Source organism: Paroedura picta, chromosome 5 (genome assembly GCF_049243985.1).
Source record: "Paroedura picta isolate Pp20150507F chromosome 5, Ppicta_v3.0, whole genome shotgun sequence".
Lineage (NCBI taxonomy): Eukaryota > Metazoa > Chordata > Lepidosauria > Squamata > Gekkonidae > Paroedura > Paroedura picta.
Genome location: NC_135373.1, coordinates 19,497,254 through 19,524,221, shown reverse-complemented (window position 1 = coordinate 19,524,221; position 26,968 = coordinate 19,497,254). Strand labels below are relative to the sequence as shown.

The 26,968-nt window shown below is 48.1% G+C and overlaps 1 protein-coding gene across 1 annotated transcript in view; it reads right to left on the bottom strand.

Moving 5' to 3' along the window:
* Window positions 1-1,497: 1,497 nt before the first annotated feature.
* The window catches only part of LOC143837218 (pleckstrin homology-like domain family B member 3), a 54,095-nt gene continuing 28,624 nt past the window's right edge, over window positions 1,498-26,968 (bottom strand). Inside the window, 11 exon segments of the mRNA XM_077336811.1 lie at window positions 1,498-2,509; window positions 5,295-5,380; window positions 7,079-7,298; window positions 8,091-8,147; window positions 12,140-12,227; window positions 13,439-13,607; window positions 14,051-14,144; window positions 17,623-17,721; window positions 21,548-21,582; window positions 21,585-21,633; window positions 26,697-26,807. Of these exon segments, the coding sequence (XP_077192926.1) occupies window positions 2,375-2,509; window positions 5,295-5,380; window positions 7,079-7,298; window positions 8,091-8,147; window positions 12,140-12,227; window positions 13,439-13,607; window positions 14,051-14,144; window positions 17,623-17,721; window positions 21,548-21,582; window positions 21,585-21,633; window positions 26,697-26,807 (1,143 nt within the window). The 3' untranslated portion in view covers window positions 1,498-2,374.

Here is a 26,968-nt window from a genome sequence, read left to right as displayed (position 1 = left end):
ACAGAGAGTCCCATAGTCTCTGACTAACATCCTGTCTGTTCTGGAGGCAAGCGAGGAGGAAGTAGGCTCGAAGGAGGTGGAAGTCTCCAATGAGTCAATCGGGATGCATTTGAAAAATTTCAGGAAGTTCTCAATGGAACTATGCTAAATACCCATCTACTCTGATGCCCCCTGCAGGACATTCTTCAGATATGCTGTTGAATCATGTACCCTACAGACCTTTCATATTCCAACAGCCCCTTCGTGGCCCACTTGGAAGGTATGTGTGACATCATTCATTGCTAACCTCAGGTTGGGAAATTGCAGGATGTTTGGGGGTGGAGCTTGAGAAAGGTAGGGCTTGGGAAGTGATTCAAAAGGAGCATTTTTCAGGGTTCTGTTATTCAAAGACCTGTTGTAATTGCAGGAGATCTCCAGGCTCTTCCTAGAGCCCTGTAACCCTGTAGCATTCGTTACATGCAACTACCTGCCTTAGACCTTAGTCTTATCTTTACTGTGAAGAGGGAATCAGGGGACCAGTTGAGCATCCCGGAACCTCATTTCCAGTTGCATAACCAGAAATAACATCATTGCATTGCAGGATGCTCTAGAATTCACCTGAAACTATAGAGCTTTGGGGAAATCTTAGTGTCCTGTGATGCATTGAAGACAGGCCAGGCTACCCTATGTCCATTCAAAGAGGAAACAAGGTTTCTGGCTGGCTGGAGGCGGCAGGTTTGGTGTGGTGATTAGGAGTGCGGACTTCTAATCTGGTGAGCTGGGTTTGATTCCGCACTCCCCCACATGCAGCCATCTGGGTGACCTAGGGCTCACCATAGTACAGATAAAGCTGTTCTGACTGAGTAGTGATATCAGGGCTCTCTCAGTTTCACCTCCCTCACAGGGTGTCTGTTGTGGGGAGAGGAAAGGGAAGGCGAATGGAAGCCGCTTTGAGACTCCTTCGGGTAGAGAAGAGCGGCATATAAGAACCAAATCTTCTTCTTCAGTAATATCAGAGCTCTCTCAGTCTCACCTCCCTCACAGGGTGTCTGTTGTGGGGAGAGGAAAGGGAAGGCGAATGGAAGCCGCTTTGAGACTCCTTCAGGTAGAGAAGAGTGGCATATAAGAACCAGCTCTTCTTCTTCTTCTCCATTCAGGACCTCGGACGGGGAGATCCCACTGGTCCTTAATCCTCTTTTCCCTGCTCCAGATTCCCCCTCTACCCCAGTTGTGCTCTTGGTGAAAATTCCAAAAGAATATTTTTAAAATCAGTCCAAAGTCCTGTGAAGTTGGATTGTGGGCAAGGAAACAGACAAGCCAGTGCGATTTGGGGGAAAGCACAGAGAGATCTGGACTGGTAGAGACCAGCTGCCCCACCCCTGGATCTGGACAGGGCTGCCCTTAAAGCTCTGATCTGCTCTCCTAGGCGTGCTTGAGAGGCGTGTATAGTGCAATATTTTAACAGAGGACAAAGAGAGAGGTGCCCTTTGCAAGTAAATCTAAAGAGTCTCAGATCTGTTTCCATTTGACAGGTTTATGTAATAAATAGTCTACAGTTTTTACACAGTTCCCTTGAAACAGTGTCCCAGCTATTCAAAAGAGACCCAAAGCATACAATAAATACAAGAACTGTACACTATCTTGTCATCCTGCTTACGAGGTACGGCAGTTCCCGCAAGACGGTTCCCTGCACGTAGGAACATGTTCCATATTCCAGACAAACTCATGTCAAGGCACCATGGCAAAGTATTGTGGGACGAAAGCCTCAAATGCTTGCGGAAGTCTAAGTGCGAGGGACATGGGAATCAGAGCTGCTGTGAGCGGTCAGAGCCAAGGCCCAATCTGACCTCGTGCAGAGTAAGTCTCATCTTCTACTTGGCGGTGAAGGCGGACAGGGCAGTCGAATCTTTCCCGCTCCGCGGAAGTTCTGGCCCACTCACTCGTTAAAATTCATACAAAATCTCTTCTCTCCAAAGTCTCTTGCTTCTTCAGCAGATGATATCCAACCAGGGCAGGCCCCAGAGATGTTGATTCGAATTCAGCGCAAATTTGATTTCATAAAACTGACAGCAGTTCGCATCCACAAAGTCCATCGACTGAGATGCAGTCCTTTCCTAATTGCTCCGATCTTGCTTTTTAAATTAGGATCTTCAGGCAGGCTCCAGCAATTCTATGATGGGGCCCGTTGGGTACACAGACACCGTCCTTTTGATCCAATGATTGGATGAACTACATGCTTCCAATCAAAAACACACAGCCTCTCCCGTTGGCTACTGTGCTGTCAAACCCCCTCTTTGGGGTGGAGTTCTACATCACGTAAGGAAGCACCTTGGGATTGGAGGTCAAAGTGCAGAGGTCAAATGTGCAAAGTCAAGTCCTGGGCAGATCACGCCCATTAGTAGCGAGCATTCTCCTCTGCTGCAGTAACGATCGCGTCTATCCAGATGCGCATGGCCTCGGGGCTGGGCGCCACCATACAGAAGAGACGGTCATAGGTCTTGACGCAGAAAGTCAGCTTGGGATTGGGGCTCTGGTGAAAGGAAGCAAAGGTTGAAATGACAAAAAAAAAAGTTATTTCACACATACATCATCTGGCAGTCTTTATTCCAGACCTCAGTTTAATTTGTTGGCACCTTAGATTTTTAAACTTTCTGGTAAATGATCCAAATGTGTAGTTTCATATTTGGAGGGGGTGTTAAAAAGGAAATATTATATTATCAGTGGCAAATTTCCTATCTGTCGCAGTGAGAGAGCAGTTAAAATTGTCAGGTCACTGTAAGAAGTGTATTTTGCTTCTCTGCTAAGAACTAGATGACATTTGAATTGGGTATTTGTGGTGTGGCAGTCAAATGAGAAAAAACTGCCTTGGGTCCCATAGGGATGGGCATGAACCAGAGGCATTTGGTTTGTATGAGTTCGTGGTTCAAGGCCAAACCACAAACTGAACCGAGAGGTTCATTCTTGAACTAAACTGGTTTGTGGCCCTGCAAACCCTATTGAAAGGATTTGTAGTTCCTTTATACAGGTTTTGTAAAAAGCGCAAAAAAACCTGCTGTGCAGGTGGGAGCAGGCTGCTCCTCACTGCTCAGCTGCTTTTTGTACTATCATGTGCTTAAGTTTAAAGAGAGTAAACAAGAAAGCATAAAAAGCTGCTTTAATCTTTAAATGGACTGCACAAGAAAGTGCAGAGCAGCTGAGTGGCAAGGAGCAAACTTTTTTTTGGCTTTCTTAAGGAACAAAAAGCAATGTTTTAAAGGGACTTGCAGTCCCTTTAAACATCTGTTTTCTGCTTTATCCACAAACCACCACTGTTCTAAAAGTTGTAGAAGTTCATGGTGATCGACCCATCGCAAACTTCGGTTCACAAACTGCAGACAGGGCAGAATTCATGACGAATTTTGCTTTGTGGGTTGGTTTGTGCTCACCCTTACCCAGCAGCAAGACTCACCTGGGCAGAGCAGAATGGGAGCAATGGCACAAAAATGCAATAGCCTCAGCAACAGGGCAGCCTTTGCTGTCTGGCTCAGGGAAGGTCAAAGGGTATGGATGGGAGCATACTTGAGTGGAAGAATAATGGTTCAGTATTTTGCATGGTACTTTGCAACCTGGAAGTTGGTGAGGGAGGGGGGAAAGGCAAAAGGGCTCGATGCCAGCCCACAGCACTGCTCTGGGTCAGAGAGACTGCTGCGCTGTGGGGAGGCCTGGAGCATTTTTAAAATGTGAGACATGGCAATTTTGCCCTGCAGCACAGCACAGCCTTCCTGACCCGGAGCAGCAGTGCGGGCGGGCATCAGGCATCTTTGCTTTTGGATTACATTATATTAGATTTATTTATACTGGATTTCATTATACTGGAATTGCATTGTAACAAAATTACATTGTTCTTTTTTTTAAATAATAAAACCAGATTGATCTGAACCTCCAAGGAGGTGGGTGGGGAGGGGACTCCTTCATAATCAAAAGGCTGAAAGAGTCTGTCCTCGTACAAAATCTGTTCTGTACTAATTCAACCCAACGGAACACAAGATTTTAAGTTGAGTTTCCTGTTTTGCATTCACAGGTAGAAAGACAGTGGGTGCTTTCACACATGTTAGATCATGCTATTTGTTATTGTTATTTGTTTATATTGATATGTTATATTGTTATTGTTATATTGATATTATCCTATGTAAATATTCTAAATGTTTTATGTAAACTGCTCAGAACCGTAGGGAAGGGCAGTATAAAAATCTGAATGAATGAATGAATGAATGAATGAATGAATGAATGAATGAATGAATGAATGCAGCTTCAAGCCACTCCACCGACAGTTTGCAAGTGGATTTTGACATTTCTCACAGACTATTTCCATAGTAGGGTTATCGTTTGGATTTGCATTTTTAAAGGGCCGAGTTTTCGTCCATTTCCGCACTGAAATTCACCTCTTTGGCCACAGAACAAAATTGCCCCCTCACTTGCCCTGCAGCAAAGGAATCTCCAAAAAAAACTGGCATTCATTTTTTAAACCAAGGTCTGATGAACTCCAATTCAGAGCTGCCCAACACACAAATGCATGCAATCGAGATTTTCTCCACATCCACCATTTTGTGTTGTTTGGGAACCCTTTCCTAGTCGCCATCCTCCCTTCCCCTCCCTCCCTCCATTCCAAAAAATATGCTTTTTTATTTTTAAAGGGTTATTGTGTTATAACACTGTTTCTAAAAAAAGCAGTTTTGCAGTATTACACAGCAGTGTAGTAATGTTATAACATTATAACCGTTTAAAATTACATTTGGGACACTTTGGGGGAAGCAGGGAAGCGATCAAGGGCGCAGAATGGTGGGATTAAGGGGCACAATCAAAACTAAGGTGTAAGCAGGCACCATTTTGCAAAAAGCTCATTTTTTGAAAAGGGGAAGGGAGCAAAGCATGACGGGAGGCTGCCTCAGTTGGACTCAGTGCAGAAAGCGCATCACAAATTTCAGACTGGGAAATAAAGGGAGGGAAGCCAAATGTGGAAAGGCTAGAATCAACTCACAGCATCCAAAGGAAATCCAAAGTGTGATTAAAACAAGGAATGTCTCCTAACGTGGAAACGGTCACAGTCAAATCCAGTTGCCAAGTAGATTGAAAGTGCAATGGAATTCCCAATCCATTTGGCCCTGCACTGAGCCCTGCAAATCCAGCCCCACAATGGGGTTTTCATAGAATCATAGAGTTCGAAGGGGCCATACAGGCCATCTAGTCCAACCCCCTGCTCCATGCAAGATCAGCCCAAAGCATCCATGATATCGAGAGGAGAGCCACAGGGGAGAAAGGAAACATTCCCTTGATACCTTGAAGGCACTGCGGAGATGGTCATAATAGACTTCTTCAATCGCTTGGAAGTAAATCACACCTTTGAGCTTGGTCTCTTCTTTGTCTGGAATGAGAAAGAGACAGGGATTCGCATTCATGAGGGAAGTCGAAGGAAGTTGAAAGGGTGGTGGGATGGAATGCAGGGAAAGAGGGGGAAAGGCATGCTTCTTGGGTGTGCAGCTCCGTTCCCAAAGACACGCATACCACCCCGAGACTCAATGTGCCTAAGAACATGCAAAGAGAGGCTATGCTTAGATGGTGTTCGCAGAGAAATTCTAAAAAACATGGGGAGAAAAAGAGATTTTTCATCTGAGTTTTCATCTGAGTACTGCCCTGAGCCTTCGGGGAGGGTGATATATAAATATGAATGAATGAATGAATGAATGAATGAATGAATGAATGAATGAATGAATGAATGAATGAATGAATGAATGAATGAATGAATGAATGAATGAATCTGAAAGGAAATAAACACACACACATTTTTAGGTGCATGGAGAGCACAGATAAGCTTGACTGTGTGAGAGGTGAAATTGCACAAACTGAACGGGTAACGGAAATAGATCTGCAAAGATCTGGAATAGGAATTAAGGAATTTGACGGCCTTGATCATGGAGACACAAGATCAGAGAGGTACAAGAAACAGGGTGTTATGTGTGTTTGTTTGTTGTTTCGATTTATCGGCCACCCCTTCAGGCTCAGGGCAGATAACAACAAAGTAATAGTTACATAAAAATCAACAATAATACCATTATTAGCATATGCTTTTTATTTTATTTATATCCCACTTTTGGGCTTGCAGTCTGGACTCAAATTGGCTTGGAAATTGTCTTCCCCTTCACCATTTCCCCACAACACCCCTGTGAGGCAGGCCAAGCTGAATGTTTGTGACAGGCCCAAGGTCACTCACTGAGCTTCCATGGGAGAAGTAGGGATTCGAACCTGGGTTGCCCGGGGTCCTCTATCCACCATACAGGCTCTCTAGTGCAGGGGTAGTCAAACTGCGGCCCTCCAGATGTCCGTGGACTACAATTCCCAGGAGCCCCTGCCAGCATTCGCTGGCAGGGGCTCCTGGGAATTGTAGTCCACAGACATCTGGAGGGCCGCAGTTTGACTAGCCCTGCTCTAGTGTGTAAACAGCCAGTTTCAAATTCTCACTGGGGAATCACAGATATCCTGATGATTTGATACACTTAGCATATTTCTAGAATTCTTCCCAACTATATTGAATTTCCCAGGCGGTTCACAATACATGTTTAGAAAATAACTGAAAATCGTTATGCAGGTAAATAAGAGAATTCATTATCCGCATCCACCACAGTCTAAATCCAAAGACCTGGAAACCACCTGGAAGTCATTATGGGTAGCATCACATTGGCTTAATACTTTCACAGTAGCATACCCCAGTAAAAAAATGGTTTCTGGGGCATTTTGCACAAGCTTCAAGGGCAGCCCCACTCAGACTGTGTCCCAGTAGTCAAGTCTGAGTGTTACTAAAGCATCTGTCACCAGCAAGGTTGGAAGATGGGCAAGACCAAATGCATCCAAAAATCAGGCCTATGGAAAATCCAGGGGGGAAAAAAGATGTGGATTGTGTTTCTTGTTTGACATCAAAAGCTCGGTGGGTGGGGCTACAAGGAAGGTGTAATTTTTTTACGTTTTCCCATTTATTTGATCCGAACTGCCCCCTCGAGTTGCTGTTTGATCTCAGGCACCTTGCATCATTCAGCACACGCTGGACAGAGGATGTACTTTCTCTCACCTGCATAGTACGCCAGGACACGCTTCTGCCGGTCAAAGGTGAACCAGCGCTTTTTCCAGGTCTTGATTCTTCCACCCATCTTGACAAGGTAACCTTTGCAGGCCTTGTTGCTTACCCGCACCTGCGGGCAGGTATCCACGCTGTGCCCCGACGCCTCCAGGTGTTTACGCAGGTCAAACACAGCCGGTTTGGCCTCCCAGATCTCCACAGGATCGGGAGTCTGCAGGAGAGGGACATACTTAAATTCAAGAGAGGTAGAGGACAGCATAGCCTATTGTATGAGGGGCTTTATTTTCTCATACAAGGACACCCAAGACATTTGCTGGTTTCAGACTAGAGCAAAGATACATGCCCATCCAAGATCATTTCAAAGCTTAATTGGTCGGCAGAAGAGCTAGATTTAAATCCAGTAGCACCTAAAAGACCAACAAGATCTTCCAGGTAAGTCCTCTTTGCATCTTATGAAAAAGAAGAGCTGGGGTTTTATACTCCCTTTTGACTACCCACAGGAGTCCTAAAGTGACTTACAAACATCTTTCCTTTCCTCTCCCCCCCAACGACATCCAGTGAGGTAGGTGGGGCGGAGAAAGCTCTGGGAGAGCTGGGACTGGCCCAAGGTCCCCGAGCTGGCTGCATGTGGAGGAGGAGCGGATAATCAAACCCGGTTCTCCAGGTTAGAGCCCATCATGCTAAACCACTACCCACCACTGGCTCTCAAGGGACAAAGGGAGTTTTGACTCTTGAAATCTCAAACCCTGAAAACCTTGGCTGTCTCTGAGGACTGAATGCCCACCCAACAGGCCTTTCCAGAACCACTAGCAATCTGGGGAACACTCAGGCTGATTCCTGTCTTACTAAACAGTCCGCAGAGATTAACCTTAGCTGCTTCTGCTGCCCACCTGCGCACAAACAGGTTCTGGCACCGCGAACCCCGCCCAGGCTACCTGGCTCAAAAGGATGAATGAAAAGCCCCCGCCCAGGCTAATTCTATCCCAAAGACAAGCCAACTTACCTTGGTCGACGGGGGCAACTCCATGCGCTTGGCCTCCTCCGCGGCTCTCTTGGCTTCCTGGGGGGAAACAGCCATAAGCCAAGTCTGCAGGGGCAAGGCAGGGCTGCAGGCATTGTGGGAGGGGGGGAGGGACAACCCCCCCCCTCGCCAGTTTCCTGGCATGGCTTAGAGCCCTGCCACCCAATCGTTCACATGAACGCTCAGACAGCAAGCTGACCGAGTGAAACTTTCAACTTCCTTGTTCTGGAACCCATGGGGAAGGCAGATGAAAAGGGTTACTCGAGGTCAGGAGAGGCGGAAGGATGCCTGGGTTCTATTCCTGAAATGGTGTCTGTCTCTAATGCGAAAGAAGCAGGGGGTGGGGGGGGGGTGCAAGTGAGTGAGAGATTCCTGGATATTATATGATGGAATTTGGGAGTCGATAGGAAAGAGACTTGTGCATGGAAATCCTGGGCTCAGTTACTGTCTTTTGACAGCAAGGAGGAAATCTTAGCCTTTTAAATTGAAAGGTGCACTTCATGACATTTTAAATTGATTTTAAGATATTTATGTAGGCAGGGTGTAAATACGCAAAGGAGGTGCACGGCAGCGGTTGCTTGGGCTAGTTACAGCCCTGATAGTGTTATTCTGACCGAGCAGTCCTGTCAGGGCTCACTCAGCCTCACCTACCACGCAGGGTGTTTGTTGTGGGGAGAGGAAGGGAAGGCGAATGTAAGACGCTTTGAGATTCCTTCGGGTAGAAAAAAGCGGCATATAAGAACCAATTCTTCTTCTTCTTCTTCAGTAATATCAGGGCTCTCTCAGCCTCACCTACCTCACAGGGTGTCTGTTGTGAGGAGAGGAAGGGAAGGCGATTGTAAACCACATGGAGATTCCTCTGGGTAGTGAAAAGTGGAGCATAATTCTCTTAAAAACAAATATATTTATTGATAAAATTAATACCTTTGTAAAGAGGGAGAAGAGAGAAAGAATTAACAGTTTAACTGACTGGTGTTCTGGAGGCAATCAGGGAGGAAGTGTACTCAAAGGAGCAGGAAGTCTCCGATTGAACCTATCAGGATATAGGAGGAGATTATTTGAAAAACATTAGGAAGTTTCTAATCTAAATATACTAGCACGCATCTCCTCTAATGCCCCCTGTAGGATATTCTTCGTGTACCGTTAAATCATGCACACTACAGAACTTGCAGATTCCAACAATTTGTACTCCGCTTCTCTCCAACAGGGGGCAGCAAAAGTAATGACATTCTCCCTTGCTCCATTTTATCTTCATACCAACTTGGTGTAGTGGTTAGGAGTGCCGAATTCTAATCTGGTGAGCCGGGTTTGATTCCCCACTCCTCCACATGCAGCCAGCTTGGTGACTTTGGGCTCACCATAGCACTGATAAAGCTGTTCTGACCGAGCAGTAATATCAGGGCTCTCTCAGCCTCACCCACCTCACAGGGTGTCTGTTGTGGGGAGAGGAAAGGGAAGGCAATTGCAAGACACTTTGAGACTCCTTCAGGTAGAGAAAAGCGGCATATAAGAACCAATTCTCTTTTTCTTCTTCAGCAATATCAGGGTTCTCTCAGCCTCACCTCCCTCACACGGTGTCTGTTGTGGGGAGAGGAATGGGAAGGCGACTGTAAACCGCTTTGAGACTCCTTCGGGTAGAGAAAAGTGGCATATAAGAACCAACTCTTCTTCTTCTAACCTCATGAGTCAGGTGAGGCTGAGGGAGTGACTGGCTCAAGGTCACTTAGTGAACTTCCATTGGCAGAGTAAGGATTCGAACCTGGATCTCCAACAACCTAGACTGATCCTCCACACACATCATCTCCCAGTGACAAGAGGGGAAAAAAAATCTTTCTTCTGGAATAAACCTGACTGCACTGGATATACCACAATAATAATAAAATTAGCATCCTAAGCTATTTCAGAAATGTCAAACGCACAGTGAAATAAACCGGGGTTGTTCACCGGTAACTGTTGTTCACCGAGTATTTCCTCTGCAGGAAGACAGGGGGGACTGCGCATGAGCAAGCTTGCCTCAGTAAGGTTTTTGCAGCTAAAAGCCTCTAGGTGGCGCTGCACGTCGGAAGCAGAGCTCTTGTCCTGCCCCAACAAGCACATGCAGCACCTTCCACCCTCAGTACTGCTGCTAGTGCCAGCAAAGCTCAGAGAATGTAGGGGGCCGGAGGGAGGGCCTGTGTTTCTGCTACAATTCAGTCCCACCCACAGCACCCTGAAAACACTGGACAGCTCCTCCTAGTGGTGACTGTTGGTAAATGGCTGATATGTATGTTCAGATTTAGACAGGCTGTTGGAGTGAAAGGACTAACAATCTTCAAGCTGGCTTCGACCAGGACCTGGGCCTTTTCAGCTCTGGCCCCAGGCTGGTGGAACATGCTACTGGAAAACATTAAAGCCCTCTGGGACCTCAAACAATTCCAGAGGGCCTATAAAACGGAGCTGTTCCGCCAGGCCTGTGGTTGAGGCTAGAAGAACAACATCTTGGACCCCCCCCCCCCCCCATGTTGAAAATTTATCCGCAAACTGAAAACCCCTCCAAGTTTTGCTCAACCCTGACCGGGGCTAATTTTAAAGGAGGCGGTTTTAACTTTGTTGTTTAACAACTTTGTTGTTCACTGCCCTGAGCCTATTAGGAGAGGGCAACATAGACATGTAATATGTATTAATAATTTACTATTCCAACATGAGTTTTGGACTCAGAGCTCCCTTCTTCAGATGCAATCCTCCACTCAGCCCTGAGAAACATTCACACAGCTTGTAGGTTTTCTGCACTAGCAGAAGTATCTGCTGGGAGTCCAGGACGTTTGAGTTCATGGAAATAACAGGAGAGATGCTGGCCCCCTCCCACATCCACATCAGGGCCCTCCGTATCAGCAGTTTCCTAATAAAAAGGCAGTCAAGAGAGAGAGACCCATCTCCCAATCTCCCAGCTTCACATTTTGTCTTTTAGTCTGGGAGCAGTTTAGTAGCTGACGGGGAGGTGGGTTACCAGCCTCCTGGCGGGGCCTAGACACCTCCAGAGATCAGTTCCTCTCGAGAAAATGGCTTCTCTGGGGGGGTGAACTTTATGGCACAGTATTTCTCCACGCAGAGTTGGCAACTCAAGGTGTGGGGAGAGAGAGTTTGATAAGGCCATTATCACTTTGAAGGGAGTGAATAAGGAGGGGGTATCTTCCCCCACCCCCAAAGTTCCCAGTGCCACACATTAAAATGGATTATGTTTTCTATAAACCCACTGCGTTTTCATAGAACACAGCTGTGGAACTCACTGCCACAAGATGAAGAAGAGGAGTTGGTTCTTATATGCCACTTTTCACTACCCGAAGGAGTCTCAAAGCGGCTTACAGTCGCCTTCCCTTTCCTCTTCCCACAACAGACACCCTGTGAGGGAGGTGAGGCTGAGAGAGCCCTGAGATTACTGAAGAAGAAAAAGAGAATTGGTTCTTATATTCCGCTTTTCTCTACCTGAAGGAGTCTCAAAGCAGCTTCCAATTGTCTTCCCTTTCCTCTCCCCATTACAGACCCCCTGTGATGGAAGTGAGGCTGAGAGAGCCCTGATATTCCTGCTCGGTCAGAACAGCTTTCAGTGCTGTGGCGAGCCCAAGGTCACCCAGCTGGCTGCATGTGGAGGAGCAGGGAATCAAACCCGGCTCACCAGATTAGAAGTCCGTGCTCCTAACCACTACACCAAGCTGTGATGGCTACTGCCGGAAATAATTTTTAAAAGGAATGGAGGGGGGATGTGATAAACACATGGAGGACTGGACTGATGGGGGCTATTAAATGGGAAATGCAGACTGCCTGCTTTCGTACGCTGAGACCGTTTCATGAAGTGCTCGAAGGAAGGGTTGCTATTGATGTCCTGAACAGAGATCTGGTCTTTTTCAGTGAGAGAATGGCGAAACATAATTGACCTGAGCTGGCCTTATGATTCTTCTTACGTGCTTAAGAGAGGATTCTCACAGAACACTGCCCCAGGCATCACCTGCGATTTGAGGGGGGGGGGGCTCGGATCCCTTCTCTCTGCTCCTCACCCTTTCCTGCAACAGCCGTTCCCTCTCAGCCATGGCTTCCCGCACCTTCCGCTCCATCTCGGCCAGTGTGGTGACACAGTTCCCCAGGCTGCAGAGAGATTTGCATCTGGTTAGCATCAGGACTGGTGGGAAATTCTGGAGATTGGTAGGGGGAGGAGGTTTGTGGGCTCCAAAACAGATGCCATGCAGGAGAAGCACCATCTAATTTCCAAACTTAAAAGTGGGGGAGGAAGTACTCTGACTTTGAACAGAGAAGCAGCACCAGTAGACAGGCTGCAGAGGAGAGGACACGCAGTAATGGGTTTAAACTTCAAGTACAACGATATAGGCTAGAGATCAGGAAAAAAAATTTCACAGTCAGAGTAGTTCAGCAGTGGAATAGGCTGCCGAAGGAGGTGGTGAGCTCCCCCTCACTGGCAGTCTTCAAGCAAAGGTTGGATACACACTTTTCTTGGATGCTCTAGGATGCTTAGGGCTGATCCTGCGTTGAGCAGGGGGTTGGACTAGATGGCCTGTATGGCCCCTTCCAACTCTATGATTCTGTGGTTCTATGATTCTAGAGAAGGTACCTAGCCTTCACCCCATGCATATCTTACCCCAAATCTAATTCCCCTCCACAATTTCTTTTAATTTAAACCAGGCTTTCTCAACCAAGGTTTCATGAAACCCTGGGGTTTCTGGACAGCCAAGGAAGGGTTTCCCGAATGAGTGGGAGTTAATTCAGTTTCTATATATATTTTAAATGTGTTAAACATTCATCAGGTGACACTCCCCGTTTCCAAAATGGCCAATGAGGGGCCCTGGGTGGGCATGTCCACAGCTCTGCTTCCCTATTCTGCATGACTGTGCCACTTCTGGGGTTTCTCGAAGCCTGGAGGATGTTTCGGGGGTTTCTCAATGGTTAAAAAGTTAAGAAGGGCTGGTTTAGACTCTGCAGGGTAATGGCCAGCTAGTAACGGCCAGCTAAATAGGAACAATTTAGACTGAGAAAATGGCCCTCACACAAAGATCCGTAGGGGCATTGCTCCTCAGCCCTATTCCTACCCTGTTTTGTGCTGGCAGAGTTTAAATATGCAGTAAAACTGAGCACCAGTCACTTAAAGAATAAATCGTTGCAGGTTCTTTTTCATTCCCCCCCCCCACCCCTGCCCAATTTGGCCCCAGTTTCCACCCACTGTCCAGGTAAGCGAGTGTCAGAGGGCCTTGGTCACAGTCATCAGGAGGCTACCAGGCAAATGAAACCCTAGGAGACAGACAGGTCTTTGCAGACGAAAGGCAGCAAGAAGGGCCCCTACTCACCTGTAAGTGCCTTGAGAGGTCCCTCCCAGTTGGCCCATGGCTCCCTGGCCACCCAGCAGCTGGAAGAGGGGGTTGTTGAGACGCGAGTACTGCAGGCCGGTGCCACCAAGGTAGGACCCATTGCCCCCTCCGGTGAGCTGCACTGCCAGCACGCTGGGGTCCAGGGCGCCTGGGGATGGAGGAGGAGAGACAAGGAAAGAGCTAAGCACCCTCAAAGGCATTCTCAAAGCAGCTCCATCAGGGCCCCAAAACTTCCAGAATCCCAGAGGCGCCACAGCCTTCCAAAGCTGTGGGAAGCACCCAGAAATGGAGGCCAAACGCAAGACTTCCAGCAGAGCCAGGAGACACTCAATGAAGAAGTCACCCAGCTGGCTGCCTATGGAGGAGCGGGGAATCAAACCTGGTTCACCAGATTAGAGATTAGAGGCTGCCACTCTTAACAACAAGCTGTCTCTCGGGTTACTCGTGGGCCAGATAACAGCACTGAACGGGCCGCTCCCGGCCTGTGGGCTGTATATTTGACCCTCTGTGCTAGGTTATCACATCCCTTCTGAGCTCCCTTTCCTTCCCAGCCTCCACCCCTAACCCAGAACTATCCTAGATAACCCTTACCGTGGACTGAAAGCGGGCGCTGGGCCGTCCTAGTGGAATGGCGGTCCACACGCCTCCGGGGCAGGCTTCCAGTTCTCTGCAGTCCGATTGAGCCCTGGGCAGGAAGCAGACAGCGGAAGAATCAGGTCTGATGTAAGAATGTTACCTTTGATCCTTACTCTTTGCAAGAAGCCCTAATCTTTTTTAAAAAATTGTTTGTTTGACTGCACCCTTGTAAAAAAGCGATAAAAAAACAGCACCCGGCAAATCATGTGATCTCAGCATCTGGACATTCACAGGACATCTTGTTATGTTAGGCTAGACCAGGGGTAGTCAAACTGCGGCCCTCCAGATGTCCATGGACTATAATTCCCAGGAGCCCCCTGCCAGCAAATGCTGGCAGGGGGCTCCTGGGAATTGTAGTCCATGGACATCTGGAGGGCCGCAGTTTGACTACCCCTGGGCTAGACGGTTTCATTTCTACAAATGTCACTTCCCCTTTCTGCCTTGCGTGGAGTCTTATCTTTTCGCTTCGCTGAGAGAAAGAATGACACACCAACAACGCAAACAAAGGTACGCGCACAATAGAACTCAGGACCACCAAGCACGCATCAGGCTGAAGACGTTTCCACGCTTCCAGTGGGGAACAGAGGAGGAGCCGAACTCTTTGACCCTGCCTAAACTGAAAGGTAACTCTCTCCGCCACCGCCAAATGACCTCACCTTGTTTTCCTGCTGCTCCGTATGCAGGGTAAGGACAGATCCAAATGGGTAGACGTGTTGGTCTGAAGTAGCACCACAAAAATTTAGTCTAGTCGCACCTTTGAGACCACAAGGAGTGACACCTTGAATAAATCTTTGTTGGTCTTAAAGATGCGATCGGACTACATTTTCGTTAAGGGTAAGGACAGTTCCCTTGCTATTTACACCTCTGCCTGCTTAGCCTTCCACAGAGGGGCAGTGACCCATTCACCCAGCAGGTGGAGCTCTATGGCTCACCTAATGTCCCCGAACCTTGGATTTCGTTGCTGGAGCAAACACCCCAGCATCCTCTGCACCCACAGAACCACGAAGCTTCTTTGGCACAGGGAAAAATACATTCCCAGATTGCTTCAGACTCCTCTGCTTTCCTTTCGCTTATCTTTGCTTCAGCTGATGGACCTCTGAGCAAAGGGTAACCCGATTGGTCCATCTCTGGCAGGGTTGCCTGGCAACCAATGGGAGGGTTATTGGGAGGGGGGGGCAGTGTCCCAGGAGGAAAAAGAACAATAAGGCTTTGGTCGTTTACTGAAGTTCTGACCATAGAGTTCCTCGATATTCCTAGGGCAACCTGGAAGTGAAAAGAGAGCTCTAGCAATTGCCGGAAATTTTCTAGTAAGACTCTGGGAATTGTCAGAAACGTGATGGTCAGAGCTTCTGATAAGCGGCCCTTATTTTTCTTCTTTCTCCCCAGGATGACCACGCCCCTGTCACTTTGGCCGCCCTTTCCCCTCAACGATCAGCTGAACATCAGCATGCATTTCTTTATTGATGCTTTGATTTATACCTCACCACGTATGACAATGTCGTTTCATGACGGCTTACAATATAAAATCAAAGTCACAAAAATACCCATAACCCCCCACTTAAAACATTAAAATCAGTACAGTTTACAACCAAGGGTGAAATTTGTTAGAATTGATTTTAGAACTATCAAACTGTGATTTTAATTGTTTTTAAAGTCTTTTAATGGGATTTTAATGGGGATAAGACTGCGGGGAGTGGCAGGAAATAAATCTAATAATAATAACAACAACAACAACAACAACAACAACAACAACAACAACAATAATAATAATAAAGGCAATGGAATGCCAGTCTCCCTCTCTAAATGGGCAAATGCAGAATTTCCCAGCCGGGGTTATACATCGCCCCAGGGTTACACTAGACCCCTGGAGGGGTTACTCCAGTTTGGGGGGATTCAATTTATATATATATTTAATCTTACATTTTCTCAAGGTGGTTTTCTCCATATGTGGGAAGGTCAACCCGCACCCTCCCCAAATGTCCGATGATGGGCATAGAGGGGGTAGGAAGAAAGGGGTCTCAGCCATACAATCCGTTGCTGGCCAAGGCTCCTCACATACTGTCAACCTGTTGGTGGCAGCTGGAGTCCAGCAAAGTGAGTCCTCTTGGGGTTGGTTGGGGAGGGGGGTCTTTTGTAGCTATTTTTAAGTCTGGGTGGGGTGGGTGGGTAGGAGGGAGGGAGGGAGGGGGACCTGCAGGGCAACTTCAGGGCTTGGGATGGGGGAAGAACGAGGGTCTAGCTCCCACCCGCTGCAGCTGCAGCCTGGATTACGGCCATGGTGGGAGGCTGAACAAGCTACTGGGCAGCTTCAGGACTTGAGGGTGGGCAGGTAGGGAGCAAGGCCCGGCTCCTGCCCACTGCTGTGGCCTAGCATTTTGGTTCCAGAGGTGGTTGAAGCAGGCCACCATTCTCCTGTTGGATGAGTACTCTTGGGGTTGGTGGGGGGATCATTTCTTGTTTATTCTACGTGGGTGGGGGAGTTGGAGTGAAGCGGGGAGGTGACATGTCCTTTCTGGGTAAGAAAGCGGGACACCGGAAGTGGGGGCCCTTCCTCCCTCCAACTGGGGTGGGGGCGGCGCGGGAGTAGGGGTGGGGCAGCGGGGCACACAAGCCCCAGCGTCATCATCGTGGGGTGGCCAGGTGCAGCCATGGGGCTAGGCTGTGCTCAGCCACGGTAGCAGCATCTCGGGGCCCCGTGTGGCCGGCTGGGCTGCATCGCGCTGGACGGGGTGGCAGCCGAGCCTTGCCTTGCCGAGCAGAACCTGGCCTGGCCTTGTCGGAGGGCAGAACAAAAGAGGCCACCACGGCCTGCGTGATCCCTCCCTCCCTCCCTCAACGCCCAGGAGAGGAAAGCGGCCTGAGCCTTCAGCCCCTGAGCCACGAGCCCCAGCCCCACATATGACATCCCACCGCACCCTCTTTGCACCGACTGGGAAGGACGCCCACCAGGGAAGCTGAGAGGGAAACGGGGGAGCAGTGGGAAGGCAGCGGCAGTGGCAGCCTATAGCCGCACGGGCCGAGCAGGATGGGCATGGGCGGACAATGCGGGACATTCTGAAGATGGTCCGAGACGTGGGACTTTTGGGGAAATCCCGGGACTGCCCGCTATTCTCGGGACGTATGGTCCTATACTTCTGGGGTTGTGGAAGGGAGGCACATCCCGCTGACATCATTTCAGAGTTATTTTGAAACTTGCAAAAATTTTCAGGTTAATTCACTGTCAAAAGGTTGAAAAAGGCTGGGTCAACGAGACTTTGCCCTCATGACACATTGACAGTCCTCGGCATGCCCCCTACGCAGGGTCATTTCAAAAACCCATTGGCTCCACACACGTTTTCCTAGGTGTTCCCATGCCTTTCTAAAATGCCTTGCAGGGGATATCCAGCTGACTCTGATACCTGCCTCCAATTTGGTGAAGAGTGTGTCTAAAATGCCCAGCCCACCTTCCCTGCTTCTCTGCAGTGAAAACAGACAAAAGGAAAAGAGACATTTACAGTCAAACACAGACCAAAGAGGACAAGACGGACCTTGACAGAGCTGCGGACTGAGAAGACACAGGAGGACGAGTCGGACTGGTCGGAGCCCAACACAATGACTTTCCGATCTGTCTTTTGGGTGAATGTGAGCTGCAGGAAGACATAGATAAATCACTGTGGGGGCACAGTTGAAAGGACAAAGGTGCAGACTGCTTATCGCTACCAGAATTATGAAGTCCATTCTTGATTGGTTGGTGCTAGTCAGGAGAACAGCAAAGGAGAGAGACAGAGGTAAGATTTTTCAAATGTAGACAACTCCTGGAATTGACAAACTCTTGGGGCATCATCTACGGTAGCGATCCCCAACCTGTGGGCTGCGGACCACATGTGGTCCTTCGACTAATTGGAGGTGGGCCCCGAAGGACGCCTTCTCTCCCCCCCCCCCCCGGCCCTTTACTTCATCCCCCCCCCCCCGGCCCTTTACAACACACTTTGGGTGTCATTGTCTCCCATCACTCCCAGATGGGACTATCTCGTTGCAGAGAAACAAGCTCAGGGTTCCCATTGATTTGTCATTGTCATGAGTTAAAATTTCCATGAAAATAAAATGTTCCTTATGTTCATTGTTGTGGCGTGTCTGTATCTTATTTTGAAGGGATGTTTAAACATTACCATAGCGATCAGAGAGCGTTAGGGCAGTGGTTGAGAGTAGAGGAGTAAACTACCCCCCCCCCCACCAGGCCTCAGTAAAAGGCGTTGAGTGGTCCCCGGTGAGTGGTCCCCAGTGATAAAAAGGTTGGGGACCACTGATCTACGGTGACTGGCAGCTTCTGCACCCTGGCATTCAGATAATCTTTCAGCTGGAGATGCCAGGCTTTGAACCTGGGACCCTCTGTGCACTGACCACCTGCTCTGTATGCCAATAAAGGTTCTGATTCTGAAAACATTGATCTGAGACTGAGTCACAGTCCCTCTCCTTTTAAGATGAGATGGATGAGAGGGTATGTTAGTAATCTTACACATGCTAGCCAATAGGTGCCCCTGTGCAGATGGCTGCTGGCTATTCTGGAAAAAAAACAGAACTGTCACTTTCAAACACACCTCAGGACAAAGAATGGTCCCATCACTTTCAATGTAAGAGATTATAATTTAGAAAATGTGGTTCGGTTTGAGTGGTAGAATGCACACACACACACACAGCATGCTAGAGACACCAAATTCACAGGGGATCTTCAGCTGACTATCCTCTACCCGCCCTCAAGTATGGTGAAGATTGGGTTTACAGGGTCTGAGTTACAGCCCCCCAAAGAAGGTGCCTCCAGGAAAGTGCTTTCTGGGGAAATCATATCTGACAGGTAGTAATTTTGTGAGATGAAAATTCAGGAGGTTCAGGAGTGTAAAGAATGGATCCTGTGTAAGTTGGAGCCACCAAACTTGCAAGGGATCTCCAGCTGACTCTAATTCTTGCCTCCAAATTTGGTGAAGAGTGGGTCTATGAGGTCTGAGTTATGCCTCCCCCCTCCCAGAAGATGCCTCTTCCACCAGTTTCCAATGGATGAAAAAACAGCAAGAAAGTAATGGAAGCCCAGCAGAACAGAATCAACACCCCCAGAGGATCTTTGAATTAAAACATAATAGGGACATGTGTGCAAGCCCAGCAGACCCAGTGTCAATGTGGAAATGTCAGCTGAAACATGATCCAAACAATGGACAGCATTTTTGCAAGCCCAGCAAAACCAGTATAAATATATAGTGTCCAACAGAACCCAGTGCCAATGTGGCAATGCCAGCTCAACAGGACTGATGTTAAACAAAGAATCATAAACTAAGCAAGCCCAGCAGAACCAGTGCAAAATACTAATGCCCAGCAGAACCCAGTGCCAATGTGGCAATGCTAGCTCAGTCACAATCCAAGCAAGGGATTGTATCTTTGCAATCCCAGCAGTACTAGTGCAATCACAAAGTGCCCAGCAGAACCCAGTGCCACTGGCATAGCAAGCTTAAAAGAACTGATCTCTAAGCACAGAGTAAGGGCAGGAAGAGTTACAAGCTCTGAACAAGAAAGGGAGGTGGACAAAGAAGGGGGAAATCCTCTTGAAACGACAACAGTGTTTCCAATTGTTGGATAATTCTATACAGCCCATTGTTTTGAAGTTTGGAAAACCTTTTGTTTGAGTGGAGACTATCTGGAAATGTATCCATTCACTATCTGTCATTAACCACCATAAACAGCTTGAAAGTTCATGGAAAGTTTGTGCTGGTTAATCTGCCACAAACTTTGTTTTGTGAACTGTGAATTGGCCAAAATTTATCATGAACTTCAGTTTGTGCTCCGGTTCATGCCCGTTCCTAGTGACTGCTGTGTTTAGCCCACCCGGGAAGACTTTTGGCTATCAAGTATAGGATGTGGCTAGCAGTGTTACCTCTACAACAGAGCTAGAAATAAACTTTTGGGTACATTTAGAACTCTCATGCAGGGCAGTGGAGACATAAAATGGCTGACAATGCAGGCAGATCCAGGCACATGGAGAAAGCCCAAATCCAGGGGAGAAGTGGGGTAATTAAAAAAAATGCACTGGGAAGGGGGACTGATAGAGAATAAAAACCAGTACGGTAGTGGCAGCTGTAAATGATTTGTTATTTTAGTCTATGTAGCCAATCAGATCTCCAGCAACGAATCATAAGGCCTGCTGAGCAAGAAGCCCATCCAGCTCCACCCACTTCCTCAAAACAGTCAGTGGGCACCAGGAAAGGTGTCTACAGGTACCATGGCTCCTGTGGGCCTTGCACTGGGGACCTCTGCTTTTGAAATATGAGCCATCTGGAACAGGCAGAGACAAACTTGGCTGAGATGTTGAAAACAGAAACAAGTACTTTGAAGGCCAACCTTCTTCGCTGGGACTTCCCATCCTTTTAGGTGCTGTTTGGCTATGGGAAATGGGAAAGTTTTACTAGAGGAAAACCCCTGACAGTCATGGTGCTTTCTCCTGTGACAAAGAAGAAATGCATTGTACACAGCAAAATATATTGTGTTGCCTTTGACAAGCTACCTTCGTCATAAATGGGGAAAAAGCTACCCAGTGTCAAATGACTTTCTCGTTATTCTTCAAACCCCAACTTAAATAAAGTATTTAACTTCACTAACACACACTTATGTATTCGGGTTAGCTGGTCAATTCCTTAGAGCAGGGACCTACCTCTTGCTGGGTTTTCTGCACATTTTATTCTGTAAAGTGCCTTATTCCTTTGTAGTGCACTATCACTCAACCAGTGTGTGAAATTCCACAGTCCTTTGTCCTAGCTAGGAAACACACAGGCAGATGCAGCTTTCCGCAAACCAGCAGAAAGTTGCTCCTGTTGAATTTCTGCCTGCTGAAAAGCTGTTGATGTTACTAGAGCTTTACGAAGAAGTGGGAGAATCAAGGACTGGGATTCCATGTATCTAGGGCTGCCCACCTTCAGGTGGGTCTGGAGATCTCCCAGAATTAAACTTCATCTCTGGGTAGCACAGATTCTAGGAATGCCAGCCTCTAGGTGGACCTGGGGATGCCGTAGAATTATAGCTTATCTCCAGGCAACTGAGATCAATTCCCCTGGAGAAAATGGCTGCTTTGGAGGGTGGACTCCATAGCATTAGACTCCGCCAAGGTCCCTCCCACCCCAAATCCTGCCCCCTCCCCAAAGTCCAACTCCAAAGTCTCCAGCTATTTCCCAACCCAGAGCTGGCAACCCTAATCAGTTCCTCTGCTGTTTTGAAGGGTGGCCTCTTGGGCATTGAGCTCCTGCTAAGGTCTCCCCCCACCCCAAACCTCACTCCCAAATCCTCCAGGAATTTCCTAGCTGGGAGTTGTCAACGCTGCCAACATGACATCCAACCAGACTGTTCAATGAACCCACTGGGAACAGGAGTCCTGGCCTCGATGGACATATAGACAGGGAGATGGTGACGAAAAAGGAACTCTCCAAAGGCACTCACCTGAGTGAGGGACTGCTGGCTGTCCGGAGAGTCCGCCCTCTGTCCTCGAAATACTCTTGGCCCATATCCATGAGACGGTTCTTCTCCTAAGACAGACAAGCAAAAGGGTGACGCAAGAGCCTTGTCCTAAATAAAAGTATCTTGAGTTGAGGGTCCTAAAACTTGGATTGACAATTGCGCCTTCCTTTGGGAGAGGTCAGCCCTACCCACCCTGCTTCCTGCCAGCATGGATCACATCCCTGTGCCAAGGGCAAGGGGCTGGCAGGCGAACAACTCCAACCATCCCCCATTCAGGATATTTGCTAGGAAAGGGGAGGGGGGGGGCTCATCCCGCTTTGTCTAAAGAGAAGGGCGCTCCGGAGACATCTTGTTTAGACATCTGTTTCACAGGAGTGCCTCAAAGGCCTCGTGGCGCCTTTGTGGTCTCTCTTTATTGGCAATTAAGCCGGGAGACGTATTGGGAAGCCAGCTGACTTTGTTGATTAAACTTCAAATCCTTCATCTGACTCCCAAATAGCAAAAAATCCCAGCTCCTTTGTGCAAACTTTGTTTTAAGACAGTGGAGGGTTCCGTGTGTGCAGGAAAATGGGTACAGAAAGGAAAGGGATCTCTTAACGTTTTCTCTTGCGTGGTTTTTCTGTGGAAAACGTCCCTTCCCACAGATTCTTTGACCTGCCCTAGTGGGAAAGATATAGGCACTTTCCTGCAGGAAAAAAAATAGTCAAGGAAATGGGCGAAGATACAGCAAGTCCCAGCACATCCTCCTCTACTTTGCAGCCTCAGGAAATATATCATGGGAATAGAAAACAAGAATCCAATAAAAGAAGTTGCTAAGCTATAGTTTACATGTGGTTCTGCCCTAAACCAGGGCCAGCTACTAGAGGCCAGACCACAGATTTGCATTGACAAGAGGATGGGTTTCAGTCCCCTGAGCCCAACCTGGGTTCCCCTCAGCCACATAGCAGCTGTGAGGGATGGCCTTAAAGGTAAAGGTAAAGGTACCCCTGTGCAAGCACCGAGTCATGTCTGACCCTTGGGGTGACGCCCTCTAGTGTTTTCATGGCAGACTCAATACGGGGTGGTTTGCCAGTGTCTTCCCCAGTCATTGACCGTTTACCCCCCAGCAAGCTGGGTACTCCTTTTACCGACCTCGGAAGGATGGAAGGCTGAGTCAACCTTGAGCCGGCTGCTGGGATTGAACTCCCAGCCTCATGGGGAGAGCTTTCAGACTGCATGTCTGCTGCCTTACCACCCTGCACCACAAGAGGCTCTTTAGGGATGGCCTTAAATATATATATATATATATATATATATATATATATATATATATATATATATATATATATATATATATATATATATATATATATATATATATATATATATATATATATATATATATATATATATATATATATATATATATATATATATATATATATATATATATATATATATATATATATATATATATATATATACAGAATACTTCAGAAAAATACCGAAATAACTCCCCACCCTGAGATGTTTCCACTCAGGAAACCAGCTGAAGGAACAGGGATCCAAGCTGGGTCTGGGGAAGCGAGACCCAAAAGCCTACACATGGAGACCCATAAAATTACAGAATTGGAAGGGGCTAGACAGGACATCTAGCACAACTTCCTGCTCAATGCAGGATCAGCCTCAAGCATCCAGGATAAGGATCTGTCCAGCTGCTGCTTAAAGACTGCCAGTGAGGGGGAGCTCCCCACCTCCTTAGGCAGTTGATGCCACTGCTGAAGTGCAACCCTACTCTGACTGTGAACATTTCTTCCTTAGTAGCTTCAGTTCTACATGTAGCCTATTGCAGGCCCTACCCTCTGCTGCCCACAGAAACCACTCCCTTCCCTCCTCCAAGTGTCAACCTTTCCCATACTTAAAGAGAACAGCCTCCTCTTCTCCAGGCTGAGTCTCATTTGGTGACAATAAGATAAACACAGGATGGTCTCAGATAACTCAAACCAAGTGGAAAAGACCTATCTTTATAGCATTAAACAATTAAACAATAATAAAGAATGTTTTTAAACAATGTCCTTTCTTGAGTTTACTTTGAGTTTATTTCATTCCAAGGACGTCAGCCAGAATGGTTGCTTAATTGTTTCATGCTATAAGGATAGGTTCCTGGCAAATAGATGGGGAAGAAATGGAAGTAGTGACAGATTTTATTTTCCTGGGCTCCAAAATCACTGCAGATGGGGACTGCAGTAAAGAAATTAAAAGACGCTTGCTCCTGGGGAGGAAAGCTATGGCAAATCTAGACAGCATCCTAAAACGCAGAGACATCACCCTGCCAACAAAAGTGCGTTTAGTCAAGGCTATGGTCTTCCCAGTTGCAACGTATGGCTGCGAAAGTTGGACCGAAAGTTGGAAGGCCGAGCGTCAAAGAATTGAGGCTTTTGAACTCTGGTGCTGGAGAAGACTCTTGCGAGTCCCTTAGACTGCAAGGCGAACAAACCGGTCAGTCCTAAAGGAGATCATCCCTGACTGCTCCTTAGAAGGCCAGATCCTGAAGATGAAACTCAAATACTTTGGCCACCTCATGAGAAGGAAGGACTCCCTGGAGAAGAGCCTAATGCTGGGAGCGATGGAGGGCAAAAGAAGAAGGGGATGACAGAGAATGAGGTGGCTGGATGGAGTCACTGAAGCAGTCGGTGCAAACTTAAATGGACTCTGGGGAATGGTAGAGGACAGGAAGGCCTGGAGGATCATTGCCCATGGGGTCACGATGGGTCGGACACGACTTTGCACCTAACAATAATAATAAGGATAGGTCTTTTCTTCTTGGTTTGAATCTCATTTGGCCCAAAGTGACCCGCCTCGATCCAGCTGATCTTCCTACACTTCTGAAAAATGTTTCCGTTTTGGAAAACAGCCGGAGAAAGGATCTCCCTAGATGTGCGTGAAGCACACATTCAAAGCTCATCTTCGTTGCAACACCCAGGAAAAGAAGAAGCCGGAATTTCTGTGGTTAATTGTTGTTGCTGTTGTTTGTTTTGTTTTTTTTTAATCCGCAGGCTAGAAAATGAGGTTTAGCGATGGAGAACTCCGAGGTTTCGAATCCTGTTGTTTCTTTTGAATGGGATGGAGAAGGTGGTTGGTAGGTAGAAGTCCGATATTACATTGATCAGTAGAATTGCAATGGAAAGGGGGGAAATTGATCTAGAGTCCATCTATGTAAAATTTAGGGGAAATGCAAACTTTAGAAAAAAATGCATTATGAGGCGTGTGACCATGAGATCATAGATTCAGAGAGTTGGAAGGGACCTCCAGGGTCATCTTGTCCAACCCCTGCACAATGCAGGAAATTCACAACTACCTGCCCACCCACAGTGATCCCAATTCCATGCCTGGAAGAAATTTGCCTCCCAGTCCCAAAGTGGTGATCAGCAAATCTAAATAAATAACTAAGAGCCAAGTTCAGACACAATTCCTTCTGCCCACAATCTGTCTAAGTTCACAGAACCAGCATTTCTGTCCAATAATCTGTAAACAGCCCGTGGCGCCACGGGCGCCACGGACTGTATAAAGGAGTAAGGGGTAGTGGGGAGGAGTTAGGGCGGGACCGGTCCGGGATAAAAACTCGGAGGGGCCAATCAGGAGCCGCAAAGCGGCTCCTGATTGGCCCCTCCGAGTGTCAATCCCGCCCCAAGCCCCATTGCCTGCTTCACCCACCCAGGGAATATTGCGGAGCGGCCTCGCAGCGTAGTAGACGCTGCGAGGCCGCTCCGCTGGCCGAGGGAAGGCTCCACAGAGCCTCGGCTGGGGGGTGGCCCGGGAAGCCTTCCCTCGGCTGCCGGAGCGGCCGCTCCGCCGGCCGAGGGAAGGCTCCAGAGAGCCTCGGGTGGGGGGGGGGGGCGGGAAGCTTTCTCTCGGCCGCTCCGCCGGCCGAGAGAACGCTCCAGAGAGCCTCGGGGCGGCGGGTGGCCCTGGCCGCCTCCTCCCGGCCGGCGGAGCAGCCTCGCAGCGTCCGCTGCCGGAGAGAAGCCTCCGGAGAGCCTCGGGGCGGCGAACGGCCTCGGGTTGGCTCGCCGCCACGCACGCCCTTCCAGAACCTCTTGCCTTCCTCTCTGCTGCTTTCGCCGCCGCCGCCGAGCTCCTGAGGGCGCTTTCCACCTTTCCAGCAAGCCGCTCCAGGCCCCAACATGGCGCCCGATGACTACTCGCTGCCGCCGGCCCTCTCGCTGCCTGAGATCTTCGCTGAGATCTTCGCCTCAGATCGTCTTCTCTCCGCCGCCCCAAGCCGCTGTAAGTTGTCGCCAAGCCCAGCCACTGACCGGTAGCCGACAGCCGCCCCAGCGAGCCGCGCCCCACCATTCGCCTCCAGCCTTCATCTCCCCGAGCTCCCACCCGCTCTCTCCCCTCCATCCAAGAACCCAGGGAAGCCTTCTGCCTCTCAGGCCTTCCCTCTAATGTCGTCCCTAGCGCCCATTTTATTAAAAAATTAAAATGGGCTTGATTACTAGTTATATTATAATGATGCAAAAGAATAAGAAGCCAATTGTAAAATATCAGCTTAATGCTCTTTTTAAATTATAGTCGTTCTGTAATATGTAATATTTTGGAGCTCCTCCACCACGCATTTGGTTGAAGTAAACCAAAACAACAGCATCTACTGGGCCCCCAGAAAACCCCCCTACTCATTTACTGAATCCTGGACTGATCTACCTATGGAATCATTGTTAGCACAGTTAGCAAGTTAACGCTGTCACAGGAATTGTTATATGGAAATGTTACAGGAAATACAGGTAGCTGTTGAAACCTCTGTTCCTATTGTTTTTACTCCACCTCATGAATTATGCTGCACTTCCTCGATGTTCTATATCAACTGCCCTGAGCTGGAAGGGAGAGCGGTATAGAAATATAATAAATAAAATAAAAAAATAACATGTCGTGTTTTTCTTTCCCTTCTTCTGAATACATCAAAATTTAAATAGAAAAAACAGAAGCGGCAGGTTGGCAGGCAGAGGTTGGGAATCAGGGAACCTGCCCCAGCTTCCAAATTCTGTTTTTATTATTGAAAGCAAAGCGGAATCAGATCGGCACGCCAGAGGTTGGGAAACAGGGCTCCGGGTTTCTTTCCAGGCTCTGGGCAAGGTTGGGAATTTCTTACCACGTTCAGACTCCTGACGGCCTCTCCCTTCTCCTGCGCAAACCGCTGGCTCTCGCCCACCATCTGCTCCTGAGTCAAACAGGCCTGCCCTTCCAACCTCTGCACCTTCCGCTGGGTGGGAGGAGAGAACTGGGTTAGAACCTCAATGGGCTGCAAGAACTCTTCCACCTCTGCCCCCCCCCCCGCCACAAGGAGCAGTAACCTGTAATCGATCTGCCGGGATTGGACACGCCTCTCATCAGGTGAAGTGAGCTCTGACTCGTGAAAATAAC